The 23,467-nt window shown below is 38.9% G+C and overlaps 1 protein-coding gene across 5 annotated transcripts; it reads left to right on the top strand.

Annotated features, from left to right (window-relative positions):
* Window positions 1-71: 71 nt before the first annotated feature.
* cdc25c (cell division cycle 25C) lies at window positions 72-23,467 on the top strand. Of its 5 annotated transcripts, none has more exons than XM_031897530.1 (17): window positions 72-475; window positions 1,786-2,013; window positions 3,101-3,189; window positions 3,562-3,607; window positions 7,255-7,284; window positions 9,217-9,250; window positions 9,700-9,774; window positions 9,901-9,999; window positions 10,481-10,636; window positions 10,816-10,914; window positions 12,811-12,990; window positions 16,100-16,201; window positions 17,259-17,321; window positions 21,099-21,197; window positions 21,375-21,508; window positions 22,346-22,457; window positions 22,949-23,467. In XM_031897530.1, coding segments are annotated over exons 1-17 (1,689 nt in total). In that variant the 5' UTR covers window positions 72-473; the 3' UTR covers window positions 23,090-23,467.

Here is a 23,467-nt window from a genome sequence, read left to right as displayed (position 1 = left end):
CGCGCCCTGCATGCATAATACAAACGAGATAGCGAATCACTGAGCGCAACAGGGACCAGGAAGAGCTCTAAAACAACTAAACCAATCTGAGACTGCGCTGCCTGTGACGCGCTCTTATCAGCCAATTATTACAGATATTTGTTTCAAACAGCTTGTCTTGTAGCCTATCCCAACGGACCTCCCTGTCCTACAGCCTTTCTAGGTGCTTTTGTGAGTTGTGACCCGGATGCTCTCTTGTGATTGGTTAGTTGTTCTAAGCGGAAGATTTTAATTTTGTGTTCGGTTTTTTGTTTTTTTTTTGCTACGTTGTATCTGTAACTGGTATCGTAGTAGGGGTTCGAATGGTAAAATAAAAGTGCACGCAGATGCTGTAGGGGTAGAAGGGTGTTCTGGACACATGATAACTTGCTTCAGACGCAGACTACTTGGCGATGGAGAGTCGGTTCGATAATTAAGGAGCGTGTAACCCCCGAATGTAAGCAGTTCTTATTAAACTTGTCATTCTAGTGACCTCTGTTCAGTAGTGATGATCTGTGCCCTGCTTTATACATGCATGTTGTAGCCTTTTCTCAAATAATATTGCCCTGATGTTATCAGGTGGAGTGAGTATTGCACTCTAGTGGATATTGTACTTAGAGGTACTTAAATAGTATATAATAAGAGTCATAAATAATCTTTAAAATGTACTCTTTGACGCATGGCCGTCCCTATATACCAAGGCTAATTTTCAGTGCTTTAATAGCTAATTGTAATTGCTATAGAAAGCAGCATTTGCTGAACTCCTGGTTGTTACTTTTTAAACAATATTGCAAACGTCAGTCTCCTTCAGCAATACAGGTCTGTCAGGCTGCTGCCTTGTATCTGCTAAATTGTTTCAACAGTCAAAGCCACCAGGGCAGAAAATAAAAAATGACTGACAAACACTACTTTTAATAGCAGTTATATATACAAATAACTCAAAAACCATTATACATTTGTAATGAATGTATATTGCAAAGTTGCTTAGAATTTCTCTTATTAGGCAAAAAATTATATTCTGGGTTGGCTTGTCTTTGAGCGTTTCCTCTTCCTTATTTCTTCTCTCTTTGGAATCCCTGGGCCAGAGCATGCGCAGTAGAGTGAAAAAGCCCACTTTCTTGTTAAGGTTTGGCTTTTCACTCTACTGCACAAGCGCACAAAGGAAGAGTGAACACTTGCTGCAGCTACGCCAGGCTGGTGCGGTTTTATCCCAACAGGGGCACCAGCCCGGGGTAAAAGGTAAGCGATTAAAGTCACTTGGGGGTGCCTAACATTTTGGCACCCCCAAGTGACTTAGCCTTTCCTTCTCCTTTAAGTCTACTAAAAAAAATCAATAAAACATTAATTAAACCCAATTGGATTATTTTCTATCTATTTAAGTCACATTGAATGCCCCAGACCAGGGTAGGCTATATTTTATCTCAACGCAGATCTTTCTTTTTTTTGGCAATACTGTTCTTTAAAATTGCTTAAAATTTTTATGAGGCATCTGAGGTGCCCAATCGGTGGTATTAAACATGTTAGTCAGAAGGAGGGCTCCAAAATGCACGTTTGTTGTGTGAGTTGAAATAAAAGATGTTTGGGTATATTAATAAAAACATGGCTGTAGAGTCAAGCTTTATGGTAATAACCTTCATTGTTCTCATAGAGTATATGAAAGTTTTTCATAACAAAATAAACAGATTTGTGAGTTTTGTATAAAACACATGTTTGCAGATCTTTCATTTTTATTTTGTGCTATAACTATGTATTTCATTTGCACCACAGGTTCCAGACAAGTAGTGGAGGCTCGGCTGAAGTCATGGCAGAGAATCACATAATGTCATCAGAAGCACCCCCAAAGTCCAACCAAGGCCTGCATTTCCGTACAAATTGCAGAATGATATTAAACCTCCTTCGTGAAAAAGATTCCTCAGTTACATTTTCTCCTGAACAGCCTTTGACACCTGTCACTGACCTTGCTGTTGGATTTAGTAACCTAAGTACCTTCACTGGGTAAATATCAGCTCGGCATTCTAAAGCCTGCATGCAGAGAAATTTGCAGAACTGGTTATTTTGTGCTCTGTATATGTTTTAGGGCAGGGGTCCTCAAACTTTTTAAACAGGGTGTCAGTTCTTGGTCCCTCAGACTGTTGGGGGGGGCTGGACTATAGTTAGTCCTCGAACTATGCCCCCGCTGCATCCTCACCCCTGGCTACTACCTGTCTGCCTCAGCATTGTCCTCGGCCCCAGCGTGTCACCGCATCACACCAGTGGGGGCTGGGTAAATGATCTTGGGGGGCCGAATCGACCCGCGGGCTGTAGTTTGAGGACCCCTGTTTTAAGGGCATCACAAACTGATGATTTCAGATGCTTGGGAGCCATTGCCAGTTTGCCTCAAATTGACCACCTTCCCCATTACCTGCTATGGTGATTACCTAAAAACAAATGTGCAAGTTGCTGAAGAGTCTCAGAAACATTAAGCTTTTGAATTATTTGAAGTGATTAGTGGTCATAATAAAGGTCTTAGCAAAGAAGTTAGAGTACATTGTAAAGTAGAATTTATCAGTTGGTGAGGTCAGCTATTTTTTTTTTTTTTTAGCATTTCTATTTTGTTTTTTGCTTCTCTAGAGGCTCAATATAAAAGTAAGGTCTTTGGAGGAACCCATACACAAGCCAATAAGCTGGAGGGCCTGAAACAGGAGCTTTTATCTGCACATGTACTGTCTGTCTTAAAATATAACTGGTAATTTTTAATGGCTGCAAGGGAGCAGGAATGCTTGGAACCTAGGAGCTTCATGACAGCGTGGACATGCTATGTAAAAAACGGCAGAGAAAAACATCACCTGTTTATTGTGTGTGCAGCATTGTGACATATGCTGTATATTCTTTCCTTTAAGAAACCGTCCATATATTCCTTTTTCCTAATTTTCTTCAGTGCACTGTTTATAACATGGTTTTGATTGTACTGGAAGATATACTAGTCTGCTCTCACTATTTTGCTCTTATTGCTAAAAAATAGTTTTTCTCTTCCCTAAAATCTTTATTTACGCATGGACAGTTATTTTCTTTTTTGTTTTTTTTGTTTCTTTGCCACGATCAGTGAAACTCCCAAACGCTGCCTGGACTTGTCCAACCTTGGTGATGAGACTGGGCCACTGCCAACAGAGTCCCCTGACAGAATGTCATTAGGTATGAATTCTTTAGTTTCTGCTGAGTAAACAAGAACAAGGTACCTATGTATATTCATTTTATTTAAGGGCTGCTGTAGCATTTAGGTAGTGGATTGTTGATAAAACAATAATATTGCATTTTCAATTTCAGAATGGGACTGACACAAAATAATTTAAAATATAACACAATAGTAGACATTTTAAAAGGTTAACCTTTTAGATGCAAATGTCTCTTTACTTGTGTGCTGACTACCACAGTTGAGAGAGATATTTCAGATAGAATTTAGTTGAAATACTTAAACAAAAAGTGCTTTCATCAAGTGTGTTAATTTCAGTCCAATAAGCTCATCATGGCAGTATGTTTCTTATGCATGTGATTATCAATTTTCAGGCAAAGTGGAGTCACCAAAGACACAATTTGTCCAGTTTGATGGCCTGTAAGTAATCAAAACTTTGGCACCAGATGTTTTTTTGCATGTGATTTGCCGTTTTGTTGCTCCAGCACAGACTAAGATAACATTAATCCTTACTGGAGGCACAAGAATCCTATTGGGTTTATTTAAAGCTTAAGGGAGAAGGAAAGGTAAAAACTAAGTAAACTTTATCAGAAAGGTCTATGTAAATACAGCCATAAGCGCTCAGAAAAGCTGTCCTCTATCAAAAGAAACACAGGATTTCTTGTCTCCTTTTTTGTAAACATTTTCTTCACGTATCTGACTTCCTCTCTCAGAAAAATCCTTATATTTTTATCATCTCACTACATGCTTCACAATTCCCAATCTGAGTCACAGTCACTTCACTCAAGCTGCATGTATAATTGCACATATCTGCTTGTTTAAAGACATTTTTGTTCATATTTAATACATATGTGAACATATCAAATACCATACTGTACTTTAACATAAATTGTCCTTCTCTGTTAGCCTTTAAAATCTTTCCAAATGTGTGTTGGTATAAATAGGCAAACAGCGGTGATCTACAGTGGCTTGCAAAAGTATTCGGCCCCCTTGAACTTTTCCACATTTTGTCACATTACAGCCACAAACATGAATCAATTTTATTGGAATTCCACGTGAAAGACAAATACAAAGTGGTGTACACGTGAGAAGTGGAACGAAAATCATACATGATTCCAAACATTTTTTACAAATAAATAACTGCAAAGTGGGGTGTGCGTAATTATTCAGCCCCCTTTGGTCTGAGTGCAGTCAGTTGCCCATAGACATTGCCTGATGAGTGCTAATGACTAAATAGAGTGCACCTGTGTGTAATGTAAAGTCAGTACAAATACAGCTGCTCTGTGACGGCCTCAGAGGTTGTCTAAGAGAATATTGGGAGCAACAACACCATGAAGTCCAAAGAACACACCAGACAGGTCAGGGATAAAGTTATTGAGAAATTTAAAGCAGGCTTAGGCTACAAAAAGATTTCCAAAGCCTTGAACATCCCACGGAGCACTGTTCAAGCGATCATTCAGAAATGGAACGAGTATGGCACAACTGTAAACCTACCAAGACAAGGCCGTCCACCTAAACTCACAGGCCGAACAAGGAGAGCGCTGATCAGAAATGCAGCCAAGAGGCCCATGGTGACTCTGGACGAGCTGCATAGATCTACAGCTCAGGTGGGGGAATCTGTCCATAGGACAACTATTAGTCGTGCACTGCACAAAGTTGGCCTTTATGGAAGAGTGGCAAGAAGAAAGCCATTGTTAACAGAAAACCATAAGAAGTCCCGTTTGCAGTTTGCCGCAAGCCATGTGGGGGACACAGCAAACATGTGGAAGAAGGTGCTCTGGTCAGATGAGACCAAAATAGAACTTTTTGGCCAAAATGCAAAACGCTATGTGTGGCAGAAAACTAACACTGCACATAACTCTGAACACACCATCCCCACTGTCAAATATGGTGGTGGCAGCATCATGCTCTGGGGGTGCTTCTCTTCAGCAGGGACAGGGAAGCTGGTCAGAGTTGATGGGAAGATGGATGGAGCCAAATACAGGGCAATCTTGGAAGAAAACCTCTTGGAGTCTGCAAAAGACTTGAGACTGGGGCGGAGGTTCACCTTCCAGCAGGACAACGACCCTAAACATAAAGCCAGGGCAACAATGGAATGGTTTAAAACAAAACATATCCATGTGTTAGAATGGCCCAGTCAAAGTCCAGATCTAAATCCAATCGAGAATCTGTGGCAAGATCTGAAAACTGCTGTTCACAAACGCTGTCCATCTAATCTGACTGAGCTGGAGCTGTTTTGCAAAGAAGAATGGGCAAGGATTTCAGTCTCTAGATGTGCAAAGCTGGTAGAGACATACCCTAAAAGACTGGCAGCTGGAATTGCAGCAAAAGGTGCTTCTACAAAGTATTGACTCAGGGGGCTGAATAATTACGCACACCCCACTTTGCAGTTATTTATTTGTAAAAAATGTTTGGAATCGTGTATGATTTTCGTTCCACTTCTCACATGTACACCACTTTGTATTGGTCTTTCACGTGGAATTCCAATAAAATTGATTCATGTTTGTGGCTGTAATGTGACAAAATGTGGAAAGTTCAAGGGGGCCGAATACTTTTGCAAGCCACTGTATTTCCACCCTGTTCCAGTGGATCTTGATTGTTGAAGAACTTAAAGGGAATCTGTCATAATTTTTATGGTGTGCTTTTAATTTCTAAATTACACTGTTTACATAGCATATAATTCACTCTACCATTTAAAATTTTATTCTTGGACCAACAAATTTATTTTTTTTTAGTTGTAATATTGGTGTGTAGGCGCCATCTCAGTGCATTGTGCCTGAGTCTGAGCTTTCAGTAGAAAATATTAGAACTGCTTTAAGATAACCTATTGTTTTTTCTGCTCCCATGTAACTAGAGGAGTCCCAAGTCAGACTTGGATTTCCTACTATTGAGTGCTACTCCCATATCTACAACTTTTAGCAATACAGGAGTCGGATAGCTGCAATCTTAAAGGGGGTGATATCACTCCAACTTGCAGGAAAGTCAGCAGTAAAGTGTGACTGAAGCTTATCCGAGCACAGGTCACATGGCTGTAGCACCCTGGGAAATGAAGAATATGGCTAGCCCCATGTAAAATTTCAAAATGAAATGTAAAAATAAATCTTTGTGTTTTTTGAAAAACTGATTTCAATGCAGGATTCTGCTGGAAAAGCTCTATTAACTGATGCCTTTTAAAAAAAAAACATGTTTTCCCATCACCGTATTTCTTTAAGAAGGGTTTCATTCCTAAAGATATTATTTATTTGCAGCTTTTCCTTTTGCTGCCAATCCTATAACTGCTCTATGATATTGTTGATAGCACCTTTAATGATAGAGGTCACCATGATTGTCAACAAAAAAAAAAAGCACTTTTTTTTTTTAAATGCAGACATAACCCAGTGTCTTGGTACAAAAATTCAGGAGCTGTCTGCCAGAGGAAAATAGGCTTTAAAAGGGTGGGTCATCTTTAAGTTAACTTTTAGTATGTTATAGAATTCCATTCCTAGCAATGTTGCAATCGGTCTTCATTTTTAAAGTTTTTGTTATTTTATGAATTATTTGCCTTCCTCTTCTTCATCTTTCTAGCTTTCCATGGAAGTTACTAACCCCAGCAGCCAAAGTTGCTCTGCGAAGCTACAGTTTTATTATTACTTTTTATCCCTTATCTTCCTATTTTAATGTTCTCATTCAAATGACTGGTTGCTAAGGAAAAAAAGACCTTAGAAACCAGCTGCTGAAATCCTAAACTGGAGAGCTGTTTAACAAAAAGCTAAATAACTGCAAAACCACAAAAAAAAAAAAAAATAAGACCAGTTGCAGATTTTCTGAGAATATCAATGTCTACACTACACTAAAAGTTAATTTAAAGGTAACAAAATATATTTATTTCTGCTATGAGTATTCACTCTGACCTCCAATATGAAATTATTTGGCATGGGGCTTTCAGTGGTCAGAGAATGTTGTACTTGTGAAATATGCTCCGTCCCTTCAAAGCCAATCTATTAATTTAGCTGGCATATAGAACTGGCTCCACAGGGAGGCATCAAACTGCAATTTGAAAGTATTTATTTTGCTTCAATTTTGTGCAGATTTACGCCAGATCTAGGATGCAAAGCCAAGTAAGTGTAAAAAATAAATTTTTGTTATTTTAGTTTAGCAGCTTTTTTTTTTTTTTTTTATAATTCTTGTAAACTTGTTTTAATTATTGTATTTTACCTTTGTGGAGTTGTGGGTGTAAGATGGTTGATGGTGGTAAAAGTTTGCTTGAAGGGATTACACTGTTTACATAGAAAATAATTCCCTGTACAATTTAAAGTGTATTTTTTTTTTTTTTTAGTTGCAATATTGGTGTGTAGGCGCCATCTCAGTGCATTGTGTCTGAGTCTGATCTTTCAGAAGGAGCCAGCGCTACATTAGAACTGCTTTCAGGCAGCTATTTAAACAAGCTATTGTTTCTCCTACTCAGTATAACTGGAGGAGTCCCAAGCTGGACTTAAGGTCCCCATACACGGTAAGATCCGCTCGCTTGGCGAGATCGCCAAGCGAGCGGATCTTCCCCCGATATCCCCACCTACGGGTGGGGGATATCGGGGAGCTTGAAGTTAAAAAAAAGAAATAAATAAATAATCCGATCGTTTGGCCCTGGGGCCAAACAACCGTATTATGTAGGCGGCAATGGGGCAGTCGATTCGGGGACCGCATCAGCGAGCCGATGCGGCCCCCGATCCGACTGAAACTTTTAACCTGGCCGCTCTTTTCTGCCCCTACACGGGCAGATAAGCTGCCCAGTCGGTCCTAGGGACCGATATCGGCCCGTGTAGATTTCTTACTATTAAAGGAAAAGTAACACTAAAAATTTTTAACTAAAAAATGTATTTTACCCTGCCCCAATAATTACCCTATCCCACAAACCATTTATTATTTTGAATGCTGTAGTACAAAATACCTGTTAAAAGTTGGCTTCCGGTCATTTGAAGAAAGGTGATACGGCGATGCAGGTGAAGTATCAGGGGAAGCGTCCACTATGCGGCGATCGATTGATCTAGCCTTCCTTCTGTATAGGAAGGAGTCAGGCTAGGCTTGATCAATAGTTTTAGTTAAAAAATTTTTAGTGTTACTTTTCCTTTTAAGTGCTATTCTGATATCTACTGGGAGCTGCTATCTTGCTGCCTTCCCATTGTTCTGCTGATCGGCCGCTGGGAGGGGGAAGATACCACACCAATTTGCAGCGTGGCAGTAAAGTGTTTATCAGAGCACAAGTCACATGGCTGTGGCAACCAGGGAAATGAAGAATATGGCTAGCCCCATGTAAAATTTTCAAGTTAAATATAAAGAAAATCTGTTTGCATTCTTGGAAAACTGATTTCAATGCAGGATTTTGCTGGAGAAGCATCAAAACCGATGCGTTTTGCAGAAAACATGTTTTATTCCTTTAATATCTTGGCACCTCGTTATAAACAAGTTCTTTGCCCCCTTCCCCCAGGCTGCTTTGTGGCCCCCCCTTTTGATGTTGGAGAAATTGAGCGTCTAGTCTTCTCTTCTATCTGAAGTGTAGTACCAAAAATTGACTTGAATGATGTGAGTTAGCATTGATGGGTAGACCTATTAAGGTACAATAGTCTTAGTTGCCTAACTTTGATATCCCAGGGACCCACCTTCAGATTTGCCATAATGGGTGTGGCAAACTTGCTGTGGTCTAATTTTTGCCAAATATTGTGCCTTAAAATCCCCCTCTTTCTCTTTTCAAAGACTGCCTTTTAATTCAATGATGTATGACTGGTTAGTACTGCAATTCAATTGCTTATGTTTTTGCTTTATTCCTGGACCTACAAAGAAACTGAATAGGTTAAATGATTTAAATTAGTGGAAGTGTGTCACCACTGCTTGCCTTGGCACAACTCCGCTTTCTCTGGAAATAGATTATGCAGAGGAGCACCAAGCCACATACTTGCTCATCCTGCTCTTTATCTGCCATGGTAACTTATATCTACAGGCGTATTTATTCATATGGATTTGTAGATCTATAGATAACTCTTCTTTTCTTTTCACAGAAAGTGTCAGAGAGGAAACATGAATTCTGTTCTGGTGAGTGGCCTTGTATAGTGTAATTCCTTAGACAGAGACAATTATTTTTGTCTATGCTGTTTGGTTCTTTATATGGGTACATTTGTTTTTGGCAGAAGTACTACATGCGGGACAGCGAAACCTTCATTTTTATTATTATATATTTTGTCAAGGTTAGAGCATGTATAGTTTTTTTAGTTTGCTAAATGAAATAAAGCAATATATATTCTTGGTTTGATTTGCCTTTGTAGAGGTTCTGCACTTTTATGTCTTCTCTGCTGGTGCCTAGTTAGCCAGTTATCCTTGAACCATTGAAATGTATTCTTCTTTTCATTTGCTCTTTCTGGCACGAGCTGTAGTCATTTAATTCACTTTTGTAGTGATTTTTTTTCATGTATCACCATCATATAAATACATGCATTTTAAGACCCTCTTACTAAACAAAACATGTTATTTTCTGCCTTACCCAGCCTCGCCTTCTTTGTAGTACTCCAAGTTTTAAAAAGACCTCAGGAGGACAGAGAAGCATGTCCAATAAGGAAAATGTAAGCGAGATTGAGAAATTTTGGACCTCAGGAAGTAACATGTGAAAGCGGTTGGAAGAGGTCATTACTGTAAAGTATTAGTTTGTGTGTCAAAGTGTATTTCTTTTTAATGGTTGCTATTTTCAGGAGAGTGAATTGTTTAAAAATCCAAACTGCAAACCTGTTGCTTTGGTGCTGCCACAAGAAGCAGTCGATTCACAATTCTCTCCAGCACCAGAGGACAAGGTAAGTGCCTCAGTGCAGTGCTTCCCATCTCAGTATTTATATGTATTTAAGTTCTGTTGCTGGCACATACATTTTCTGTTGAGTTACAGCAAACCAGAAACATACATTTTCTTATATGCTGTCAATAGCCGCAATATCTACTAAATAACTGATGTACATGAAGTACAAAGTTTTTGAGACTTTGCAGCCTATCCCATTTTATAGTGTCTGATTTTCAGCCTGAGATGAGTTAACTACTGATGTTGTTGTATTATATTTTCTTGGGACTGTTATAGGATGATTTTTTTTATTAGTTTATTCAGCTTTATCAGTTGACACAAACCCATTTTAACCAAGTCAAGTAAATATTTGGTAATATTATATTCTTAAGTGGGTGCTGTCATGTTACTGCATCCAAGAACTAATTCTAGCCTTTCTGTGTCAAACATGTCAGAGCAAACACATGGGAAAGAACAAAGTGCTTATAGTTGTGTCCTGGCAGGTTGATATCTCCCTAGACGAGGATTGTGAGATGAATATCTTGGGTTCCCCAATAAGTGCAGCTGCCCCTTGTTTGGAGGGACCACATGATGACATCAAAATGCAAAATCTTGATGGATTTGCAGATTTTTTTTCAGTTGATGAAGAGGAGATTGAGGTTAGTATTTTTGGCTTTCTAGTAACAAATTGCAGTGTGTAGAATGCACTCGTATATTTTGAATGAGCTACTGGAGCAACCTTTAAACCCTGCGTGCTTGTTTTAGTAATAAAGTGGATATATCTTATAAAGATCTATTCCTGGTTTTTGCTAATACATTGTTTCCATTGTGCATGTAGAATCCCTCTGGAGCTGTTGGTAACTTGTCCTCTAGCATGGCAATTCTTCTGTCAGGACCTCTTTTAAATCAAGAAGTAGAAGTCAGCAATGTAAACAATGTAAGTAATTTAAAGGGAATCTAAATCTAAAACCCAAAAATGTATATAATTAATTGATATACACTTACTCAAGGTGCTTCTTTGAGCAATTCTGCAATTTTAAGCTCATTTTCTATTTTTAGTAGTGTCTGAGCATTTTTAGCCTGTTAATGCCAGGCTTTTGACTCAACTGACTGTTGGCAACCCTAGGGTTAACTAATTCTGCACGATTTACAACTATTTCTTTGCCCAAATTCAGTATAGTTTTTGTGAACATGGAAACTATTTAGTGACCTCCTCTGCTAGTGGAAAAATTGAGAGTTTTATAATTTGCTCCTGTGTGCAGTGTACGTTTTAAAACTTCCTGCTGAAGTAGTTACTGTTTTTGCAACAAAGTAGCATGTCACCATTAAGTAGACAACAATGTGCAATTAAATTAGCATTTTTTAACACTGCCTAGTAAAGAATATTACAGTGTGAAATTTTTGTTCTTCATGCATTTTTTTTCCTCTTTACAGAAAATGTACAGAAAATAATTTCGTAGAAGATTAATTCAAATTGCAATATTGCTCAGAGGACCACTCTGAATAAATTTACACCATTTAATTTTCCTTTACGAAACAATCATCCCAGGAATATTCTGTAACCTTGCCTTTTCTGAATTAGTTGAAGTTTAGACTTAAGGATGTGAAACGTATAAACTCCACATCCTTTTAATGAACTGAACGCTCTGTGTTGATCCGTTTTGTTCCACAATATACATCGGCCAAGTGAAAAATACAAAGTTCACTGGAAAGCAAAGCAAGTGCAACTTCTGTGTAGTTGAATTAGAGATGCATAGCACTACATGTTTTAGACCTCACAGGTCATTCTTCAAACAGAAGAGATTCATAGTACAGGTATAGGACCCATTATCCAGAATGCTCGGGACCAAGAGTATTCCGGATAAGGGGTCTTTCAGTAATTTGGATCTTCATACCTTAAGTCTACTAAAAAATCAATAAAATATTAATTAAGCCCAATAGAATTACTTTGAATCCAGTTAGGATTAATTATAATTTAGTTGAGATTAAGTACAAGGTACCATTTTTATTTTTACAGAGAAAAAGGAAATACATTTTCAAAATCCAAATTATTTGATTAAAATGGAGTCTATGGGAGACAGGCTTTCCGTAATCCGGAGCTTTCTGGATATTGGGTTTCCGGATAACGGATCCCATACCTGTACTTGCTTTGCTCTGCAGTGAACCTTGTTATTTTTTATGGTAATGCAACGGGAACCTGGTGAACCCAAGCCACTGTTGGTTTGAGCACCTGACATACTTCAGCAACTTCAAATAGATGTTTATGATTTGACACATTAAGTGAACCTGCTCTGCTTAACAAGTTCTATGGTGTGCTCTGTTTTTCTGCTTTCTTGTGTTCAAATTAGTAAGCAGCACTTGATAGTATCCACTAAATTCTGCATTTCCCCTATACTCTTTCTATACAAACCTGATAAACATATGGCCTACTGTCAAAAACTTTGTTTTGCAGTAATCATTCCTTGGGTGGCCTTTGCCATCTTTCCCCAATGTTTTTCTTTACTCTGTGGCTTCTTATAGTTTTCTGTCCTAAAGAAGGGCAGTTAGATCCAGATCTTTGCTGTAGGAGAACACATACAGAAACTTACCCTTCCTCGAGTGCCAACACACCTAGTTGTCCTGTTGCTAGAAGTTGTTTTTAGTTTTACATCAGTGTGTTTTAACTGTTGTGTACTAGGTTTCCATTTATTTTCCAGTTAAATTCCCCTTTAGACATATGACACACAATAACATCCCAGCCTCCCTGTCAAGTGATCAGCATAAAAATATATCTTATTTCTCAGCTGTAATCTACACAGATTAAATACCACTAAAATAATTTACTCTTAAACAGATATCTTTAAACAGAAGCCGTCTTTACCGCTCACCATCTATGCCAGAGAAACTTGACAGGCCGATGCTTAAACGCACAGTGAGGCCACAAGACAGTGAAACACCTGTCAGAATTAAAAGGAGACGCAGTACCAGCAGCCCCCTTCAACCTGAGGAAGAGAACTGCCAACCAAGGAGGAGGGTAAGTCATATTCTGAAGTGTTTGCACACATAAGATAGCAAAGGGTGGGAAAACCTGGTGTGCAAAGCATACCAGTGGCATTTTCTTGCTCTTTAACTTTATTACACTATATTAGATTGCAATAAATATGGCAATGTTGTCCAATTGTAGTATCAGGGGCTGGAATTTTTCTGGCCTATGTGGTGGAGGGCAAATAATGGAAGCCAGTTGTGACCACTCACATTTTTTAAACCATAGAGTATGGTACACACAGGCATCGTAGGGCAGGCAGAGTAGGGAAGGAGACAGGGAAACCTATAATCTGTAACCTGATCATGGCCACTCCAACATGAACAGAGTTTGTACTGTACTACATACAGTGACAATGCCAGCACTCCTCCTACAGTCTGTCTGAGGTGTGAACAATGTGGGAGCCTTCAGTCTGAGCCTGAGGTCTTACAGGTGTGAACAAATAAGGGACTTACAGTTGAGCACAATACAAGGGCTTACAGCCTGGGCAATGCAGGGACCAGTTAATCTCAGTACTGATACCATTTAAAGCTTACACAAAGATAAGCAGCCAGACATGTGTCACTCGGGAGGAAATTCAAAAGAGACTTGAACATGTAAAGGTAAACAAAGGTCCAGGACCGGATGGGATTCATCCCAGGGTATTAAATGAGCTGAGCGCTGTGATTGGCAAGCCTCTTCACTTAATTTTTCAGGATTCGTTGAGGTCTGGCATGGTGCCGAGAGATTGGCGGATTGCTAATGTGGTGCCGTTATTTAAAAAGGGATCCCGTTCTCAGCCTGAAAACTATAGGCCTGTTAGTCTGACATCAGTAGTAGGAAAACTTTTGGAAGGGGTAATAATGGATAGGGTACTTGAATACATTGCAGTTCACAATACTATTAGTTTGTGCCAGCATGGTTTTATGTGTAACAGATCTTGCCAGACTAATTTAGTCGCCTTTTATGAGGAGGTGAGTAGGAACCTCGATGCTGGAATGGCAGTTGATGTCATCTACTTGGACTTTGCTAAAGCGTTTGATACAGTACCTCACAGAAGGTTAATGATCAAAATTACGGAATATTGGCCTAGAACATAATATTTGTAATTGGATAGAGAACTGGCTGAAGGATAGAGTACAAAGAGTGGTCCAATTAGAAAATGTTCCATTTACCACCAGTGTGGTTAGTGGAGTACCGCAGCGGTCAGTCCTTGGTCCTTTGCTTTTTAACTTGTTTATTAATGACCTGGAGGAGGGCATAGACAGTACTGTTTCTATTTTTGCTGATGACACAAAATTGTGCAAAACTATAAGTTCCATGCAGGATGCTGCTGCTTTGCAGAGCGATTTGACAAAATTGGGAAAATGAGGTTCAATGTTGATAAGTGCAAAGTTATGCATTTTGGTAGAAATAATATAAACGCGAACTATCTACTGAATGGTAGTGTGTTGGGGGTTTCCTTAATGGAGAAGGATTTAGGGGTTTTTGTTGATAACAAGTTGTCTAATTCCAGGCAGTGTCATTCTGTGGCTACTAAAGCAAATAAAGTGCTGTCTTGTATAAAAAAGGGCATTTACTCAAGGGATGAAAACATAATTTTGCCCCTTTATAGGTCCCTGGTAAGGCCTCACCTTGAGTATGCAGTGCAGTTTTGGGCTCCAGTCCTTAAGAGGGATATTAATGAGCTGGAGAGAGTGCAGAGACGTGCAACTAAACTGGTTAAGGGGATGGAAGATTTAAGCTATGAGGTTAGACTGTCAAGGTTGGGGTTGTTTTCTCTGGAAAAGAGGCGCTTGCGAGGGGACATGATTACTCTGTACAAGTACATTAGAGGGGATTATAGGCAGTTGGGGGATGTTCTTTTTTCCCATAAAAACAATCAGCGCACCAGAGGTCACCCCTTTAGATTAGAGGAACGGAGCTTCCATTTGAAGCAGCGTAGGTGGTTTTTCACGGTGAGGGCAGTGAGGTTGGGGAATGCCCTTCCTAGAGATGTGGTAATGGCAGATTCTGTTAATGCCTTTAAGAGGGGCCTGGATGAGTTCTTGAACAGATCAGAATATCCAAGGCTATTGTGATACTAATATCTACAGTTAGTGTTGGTGGTTGTATGTGTGGTTTGTGTATGTGGGTGTGGGTTGTGTGTGCTGGGTTTACTTGGATGGGTTGAACTTGATGGACTCTGGTCTTTTTTCAACCCTATGTAACTATGTAACTATGTGGGGGGCCCACACAATGGGGGGCCATGGGCCAGATGTGGCCTCAGCTGCTAATGCAGAATATATAATTTAGAATTAGAAATAATTAGAAATGCTAATAAACTTTGAAGTATACATTAATTACTGTTTTCAGAGGACTTAAAATTATTTGTAAATGTTGTTACAGTTGAAAATAACTTTTGTTCATCCATTTCTGTTCTCTGGGTCTGACACTTGAAAGAGTGTAACAGGAATTAGTTTTTTTTACTAGGTTTTTTAATCTGCTGGATTTTGCTACATTGTCAGGAGCACAGAGAATATAAAGAGCCAGGCAGATCATACTTTCAATAGAAATTACATTTACAAAATTTTAACCAGACAACATTTTTAATAGTTATATAATGGAGGGTTGCTTAGACTTTCGTTTTCTTTTATTGTGCCAAAATAACACTATTTGGGAATATAGGGACCCCTTTAATGCCAGGGTTAAATCAATGTGCTCATTTACAATGGGTGGCATAGATTAATGCACAAACAATTAAATGAAACATTGCAGCAGATTTATCAAAGAGCAAATATGATTTCCTAGAGTAAATCTCCTAGCATGTTGTTTCTATTTGTTCTGGATTTCAATTTTCACAACAGTTTTATCGCTATCATATAGTTGAGGGAGTTGCCCTAAGTATATGTTGAGTTTAATAGGTAAAGACCTGCCATTGACTATTCTATCCGGTGGGTCAAAGTCTTGAACATTTTCTCCAAAGTCTGTTATTGATTTGAAAATAATTTTGTTGTACCTGAGAAAAGATGCAGGAAAACCATAAAATGTACTTTCTAAAAAAGTGTGCTTGTCATCCATGTAAAAAATAGCTGTACATTCCTGTGTTATTGATTACCCTATGTTGTGGTGCTGTTTTTAGGGTACATCTCTTAAAAAGACACTTTCTCTTTGTGACGTGGATATTAGCACAGTTTTGGATGAAGACTGTGGTCACAGACAACTTATTGGAGATTTTTCAAAGGTAGGTTTGTCTTGTCTTTAGTAGGCTTTGTTCAAGCCTACAAAGTATGGTTTTATCTCTCCTGGAGATACCTATGGTGGTCCCCCCCACCTGTGGATGTCCTAAAACTGATTTTCCTGCAGATCAGAATTTATAAGGCAGCTGCTTTGTACATTGCACCAACTGCATGGAGAAACTGTCACCAGCCAGGACAAAAAGTACCTTACAGATCAACATCCCAACAAATCCTTGTGTCTGTTACAAACATTCCCTTGTTCCAGATTCCATTGCCCTTTGTATGGCACCCGATTGATGCCTCCAGATGTGTACATGGGCATAAGCAGCCACCTATTGTCATACCCGTTAGTATAATGTTTGGACCTCATATATTGAAGTCCACCAGTGTGCTCCATAGACAGTTTGCACAAGTGGACAAATGACCAACAAGATATAAAGTTCTATGTGCCCCAAAATCCCAGCCTCAGTAGTTTTGGTATAACCTATATGTGCATATTTATTGTCCCCATCTTTCATTGGCCCCCCCCCACACCATTTTACATAGATATCTCAGGGCCCTGCAATTGTCAAATGTCTTATGTTACCTTTATGACTAATGTTTAGTCTAGCAATTGGATTTCTCCAGAATATAATAGTAAGCAGGAACTAACTCGCACAAACCACGGTGCACTCCATGCTCAGGCTTCCAGTGTGCGTTCACATATGGATCTCCTGAGTTCACCAGAGTTCTCTGAGATCTCTGAGTAGCTCCAACCATTGTATCCACATTTACTTCCAGCAGACTCCCAAATTATGTTTTCATCCCTGGAATCAATGCCCTTTTTTATACAAGACGGCACTTTATTTGCTTTAAAAGCCACTGAATGACATTACCTGGAATTAGACAAATTACAAAAATCCCCAGATCCTTCTCAATTAAGGATACCCCCAACACACTACCATTTAGTATATAACTTGCATTTATATTATTTATACCAAAGTGCATAACTTTGCACTTTTCAACATTGAACCTTATTCTCCATTTTGCTTCCCAGTACAAACTTTTTATTTTGTGGCACAGGTTTATGCTTTACCCACTGTAACTGGCCGACACCAGGACCTCCGCTACATCACTGCAGAGACTGTGAGTACTGCTTTCTGCCTTCACTCTCAGAAAAGAAAGTAATGCTACAAATGTTAGAGTACAAGTTTGGGTTATGCATACAGATCTATAGAACGATAACCTCTTTGTTTGCTTGCATAAGTGTATTTGCTTATATTTGTGTAACTGTTGTTGCTGCTGCTTCTTTTCTGGAAAAAATCAGCTGTGTCTTGCCTTGCTGCAGAGATATTAACCATACATGTTTAATCATTGGTGCTAGTGTGTGATACACACTGGTTCCGAATAAAGGAGAAGGAAAGTTATAGTCATTTGGGGAAGCCAAAGCTTAGGCATCCCAGAGTGATTAGAATCACTTTCTTGATATCTCAGGCCAGTGCTCCTGTTCACTCAAAACTGTAGGAGCTCATTCACTGTTATATTCTTACACTACTTTCTTCTGGCCCGAGGCAGGCGCATGTGTAGCAGAGTGAAAAAATTCAAATTTTATTCCTCTGCACCTGGAATCAAGAGAAGGTGATGAGCTTCTAAAGATGTACCCTGGCCAGTGCAGGTTTTATTGAAAAGGAACACCGGCCCAGGGTATTAGATAAGCGATTATAATTACTGGAGGGTGCTTTATCGTGATTATACATTTAGTTTTCCTATAAAGGCACGTGGGGGAAGTATAAGGTCATGGAATGCAAGCCCCCATATGTAATAAAAGGCACTAAGTTTGCCCAGGAGCAGTAAACCATAGAAACCAAAAAGATATTTGTTTTTTTTTTGTTTTGTTTTTTTAAACAACTTAGTGCCTGTTATTATATAACTCAAAGACTTTTGATTGGGGGTAGATTATTTTCTTTTTATAATACACAAAATCCAATGGGTCATGTAACTTGAAGACCTGATTATGTTTCAGTTATGACTGATCACAATTGTAAGTGCTATTTACAGTGGCTTGCAAAAGTATTCGGCCCCCTTGAACTTTTCCACATTTTGTCACATTGCAGCCACAAACATGAATCAATTTTATTGGAATTCCACGTGAAAGACCAATACAAAGTGGTGTACACGTGAGAAGTGGAACGAAAATCATACATGATTCCAAACATTTTTTACAAATAAATAACTGCAAAGTGGGGTGTGCGTAATTATTCAGCCCCCTTTGGTCTGAGTGCAGTCAGTTGCCCATAGACATTGCCTGATGAGTGCTAATGGCTAAATAGAGTGCACCTGTGTGTAATCTAATGTCAGTACAAATACAGCTGCTCTGTGAAGGCCTCAGAGGTTGTCTAAGAGAATATTGGGAGCAACAACACCATGAAGTCCAAAGAACACACCAGACAGGTCAGGGATAAAGTTATTGAGAAATTTAAAGCAGGCTTAGGCTACAAAAAGATTTCCATAGCCTTGAACATCCCACGGAGCACTGTTCAAGCGATCATTCAGAAATGGAAGGAGTATGGCACAACTGTAAACCTACCAAGACAAGGCCGTCCACCTAAACTCACAGGCCGAACAAGGAGAGCGCTGATCAGAAATGCAGCCAAGAGGCTCATGGTGACTCTGGGGGAGCTGCAGAGATCTACAGCTCAGGTGGGGGAATCTGTCCATAGGACAACTATTAGTCGTGCACTGCACAAAGTTGCCCTTTATGGAAGAGTGGCAAGAAGAAAGCCATTGTTAACAGAAAACCATAAGAAGTCCCGTTTGCAGTTTGCCACAAGCCATGTGGGGGACACAGCAAACATGTGGAAGAAGGTGCTCTGGTCAGATGAGACCAACATGGAACTTTTTGGCCAAAATGCAAAACGCTATGTGTGGCGGAAAACTAACACTGCACATCACTCTGAACACACCATCCCCACTGTCAAATATGGTGGTGGCAGCATCATGCTCTGGGGGTGCTTCTCTTCAGCAGGGACAGGGAAGCTGGTCAGAGTTGATGGGAAGATGGATGGAGCCAAATACAGGGCAATCTTGGAAGAAAACCTCTTGGAGTCTGCAAAAGACTTGAGAATTGGGCGGAGGTTCACCTTCCAGCAGGACAACGACCCTAAACATAAAGCCAGGGCAACAATGGAATGGTTTAAAACAAAACATATCCATGTGTTAGAATGGCCCAGTCAAAGTCCAGATCTAAATCCAATCGAGAATCTGTGGCAAGATCTGAAAACTGCTGTTCACAAACGCTGTCCATCTAATCTGACTGAGCTGGAGCTGTTTTGCAAAGAAGAATGGGCAAGGATTTCAGTCTCTAGATGTGCAAAGCTGGTAGAGAAATACCCTAAAAGCCTGGCAGCTGTAATTGCAGCAAAAGGTGGCTCTACAAAGTATTGACTCAGGGGTTGAATAATTACGCACACCCCACTTTGCAGTTATTTATTTGTAAAAAATGTTTGGAATCATGTATGATTTTCGTTCCACTTCTCACGTGTACACCACTTTGTATTGGTCTTTCACATGGAATTCCAATAAAATTGATTCATGTTTGTGGCTGTAATGTGACAAAATGTGGAAAAGTTCAAGGGGGCCCGAATACTTTTGCAAGCCACTGTATAAGGATATGTTTTACAGGTTATTCTTGATCTGTATGTATTATATAGGGGCTTAAATACCTCCCTACTGTAAAATATTTAGATTGTTAGAAGCTAAAGAGAGTTCTATGTCTTTATAAAGGTATGAGGCTTAAGGCCAAGTTCTTTTATAAAGCTTATGGAACTCCAAAGTGATGCCTAAAATGCTTAAGTACATTGCATAAGTTTCAGTGAGCTATATGATTAAGCACTGTTTTTATGTTTATATATTACAGGATTATTACATGATATTTTAAAGGAAATTAACGTCTATTTTGTATTATAAAGAAATATTTGACCGTATGTTTAAAGATTTTAGTTAGAGGAGAATACAGGTATGGGACTAGTTATTCAGAATGCTTGGGACCTGGGGTTTTCTAGATAAGGGTCCTTCTATAATTTGGATTTCCATACATTGTCTACTTAAAAATTCCTTAAACATTAAGTAAACCCAATATGATTGTTTTGCCATCAATAAGGATTAGTTATATCTTAGTTGGGATCAAGTACAAGGTACTGTTTTATTATTACAGATAAAAACGAAATTATTTTTAAATTAGAATTATGTGCTTATAATGGAGTCTATGGAAGATGGCCTTCCTGTAATTCAGAGCTTTCTGGATAACTGGTTTCCAGATAATGGATCCCATACAGGTATGGTATCCCTTATCCGGAAACCGTTATCCAAAAAGCTCTGAATTACAGAAAGCCTGTCTCCCATAGACTCCATTTTAATCAAATAATTCAGAATAAAACTGATTTCCTTTTTCTCTGTAGTAAAAAAGCAGTACCTTATAATTGATCCCAACTAAGATATAATGAATCCTTATTGGATGCAAAACAATCCTATAGGGTTTAATTAATGTTTTTTTGTAGACTTAAGGTAAGGAGATCCAAATTAAGGAAAGACCCCTTATCCGGAATAACATTGGTCTCGAGCATTCTGGATAATATGTCCTATACCTGTACTTATAAACATAGAATGTAAAGCTGAATTAAGCTACACATTGGGTAGGGATGGTTATGACTCCCAGCATATGTGATAGCTTTGAGCATTTCTAGCATACAGGGAGTTTTAGCCCTGCTGGAGGTGCACAAGGTGAATTTTTATGTACTGCACGAAGATTTAGACAAAGCACTAACGTATGTCCTAAATAGGAGGATTGTAGGGATTACTGTGGGCTTTTTTTTTTTTTGTTTTATTTTTTCTAATTCCACTAAGCACTAAGTTTTCACTCTGCAGCTGGCAGCCTTAATTCATGGAGACTTCAGCAGTTTAGTGGAGAATGTCTTTATAATAGATTGTCGTTATCCTTATGAATATGACGGCGGGCACATCAAGGTGAGCTGATGATAGTTGGTGGCTGATGATAGTAAACCTGAATCTTCTGTTTGTTCCTCTTCTACTTGGCTCACTCTTTTTTTTCCTTTTAGAAGAAAGTCTGTGGTTTTATTTCCTTTTTTATTTATTTCTCGCAACATTTCCCTGCAACTAATACTCTTATTTTGGTGTCACAAGGGTGCATTAAACCTCCACCGGCAAGAGGAAGTAACTGACTACTTCCTGAAACAACCTCTGGCTCCATCGGTGGCACAGAAGCGATTAATTATAGTTTTTCATTGCGAGTTCTCTTCTGAAAGAGGCCCAAAAATGTAAGTATTCATAAAGTTTGGATAAGTAGTGGAATTCTGAACACGACTCCATAGTCAGCCTCTTAAAGCAAATAAACTGGGATTTCTATTTTCAGAAATCCATAAGAGGGACATTAGTTTTTTTTCTGCTGACTGTATATGATGACTATATAACTTATCAATATGATCACCAGGTGGAGCAAGCAGTAAGTGCTACAAACCAGGTTTCATATGATTTTTCAGGACATATGGCCAAGGAAGGGTCTGTTTTCTATACAAGTTATAGCCACACAATCCACAATTTACTGCACTACATACTAAAAGGAGCCGCACACAATCTATTTTTATGCAGTCAGGGGGCTTTCCCCATTTATTGTGACCATCTGTGCATCAACATTTCAGGGGAGCAAGCAACATTTCATTAGGATCACAGCATGTGTGAAGTGTCGCCTAGTGGTGATTGGCAGATTTTCTCCAGAAAAACGCATGAATGTTTCTGGGCCAAAATCTAGCAAAATTCATGCCCTTCCCCACCATCATAATCCATTCTTTCCTTTGAATGGAAGAATTCAGTATTCTGAACACCAGAATTTGCTTCTGATTTGTAAAGACAGAGCCTTGTGTTTTTTGGAAAAAGAGCGAGGGGCAATAAATCTGCCCCTAAATATAATGTAAAATTAGAAAACCATTTTTGTATAGGAGCCTTGTTAGCAACCAGCAATCAAGACTCTTATCAACACAATGAGTGGGTTTGTGTACCATATAAATGTCACTGAATGTAAATATGATCTAGTAAAAGACGTATCAGAGAGTCTCCACTCTCATGCTTCTGTCAGTTCTTTCAATGTTTTATTTTAGGTGTCGCTTCCTTAGGGAGGAAGACAGAGCCAGGAATGAGTACCCAGGCTTGTATTACCCAGAGCTTTATCTCCTTAAAGGCGGTTACAAGGATTTTTTTCCTGAATACAAGGTACTAGTGTGTTTTGTTACTGTCTGTATACAATTTATTGAGTTTAGTGGTGTATTTTTTTTTTTATACATTATTAGCATACCACCAGTAGTGTTAACTGCTAGAAGTCAGCATTGTTGCACTGGGTCACAGAATAACCAGGTGTTATTGGGCTTGGTAGAAATTATACAAATGTATACCTCAACTAACTATTGTTAGTTATTCAGTCATAATTTCAATAATATCACAAACTGCATATACATATTTACCTTAACTGGCCTTCAACCTGGGGTTTCAGATTTATCTAGGAGAGCAAATAGGCATCCTCCCCAATTCCATTCCTTTAAAGCACCCCTTGGGGTGGGTGCAGCCCCACTGTTGGAGCCACTGGTAGAATAATGTCATACAAGCTTAATGTAAACTGACTGAATTGGAAAAAGACAGTTTGCTTCAAGAATACCAGCTTCTTTGTTTTCTAAGTAAAGGAGTCATATTTGATTTCCCTCCAACAGGAGCTATGTGAGCCACAGGGCTACTGCCCAATGCACCATCAGGATTTCCGGGAGGAGCTTCTGAAATTTCGGACAAAATGTAAGACATCAGTTGGTGATAGAAAGAGAAGGGAACAGATTGCCCGCCTGATGAAGCTTTAATCTCAGGGCTGCTAAACTCCGTAAAATTTTAATTTTCCTATACTACAACCATCAAGACTGCTACAAGTTGACAAAAAATTACCTTGTTTACATCTTTGTCACTGTGAATTTCTTTTTATTTTTTTTACTGTGATCTCTTTAATAACAGTATGTAAGAAAGTAAGTGATGAAAAGGTACCTGTACTGCTAATTGCTGGGAGTTCTTGTATGAATTAGTTCACTAGGTGGTGCTGTATATTTATCAATGCATTGTACACTTTATAAAGACATTAGTGTGACTGGCACTCCAATCATTGAATGGGCGTTAAAATGGAAGTGAGCCAGTGCAATCAATCTTCAAGGATAAACATAGTAAATCAATGGATTATTTGAAAAATA

This window comes from Xenopus tropicalis, chromosome 3, assembly GCF_000004195.4.
Source record: "Xenopus tropicalis strain Nigerian chromosome 3, UCB_Xtro_10.0, whole genome shotgun sequence".
NCBI classification, from domain to species: Eukaryota; Metazoa; Chordata; class Amphibia; order Anura; family Pipidae; genus Xenopus; species Xenopus tropicalis.
Note: the sequence above shows the minus strand (reverse complement) of the source record. Positions and strands in the feature narration are given on the sequence as shown.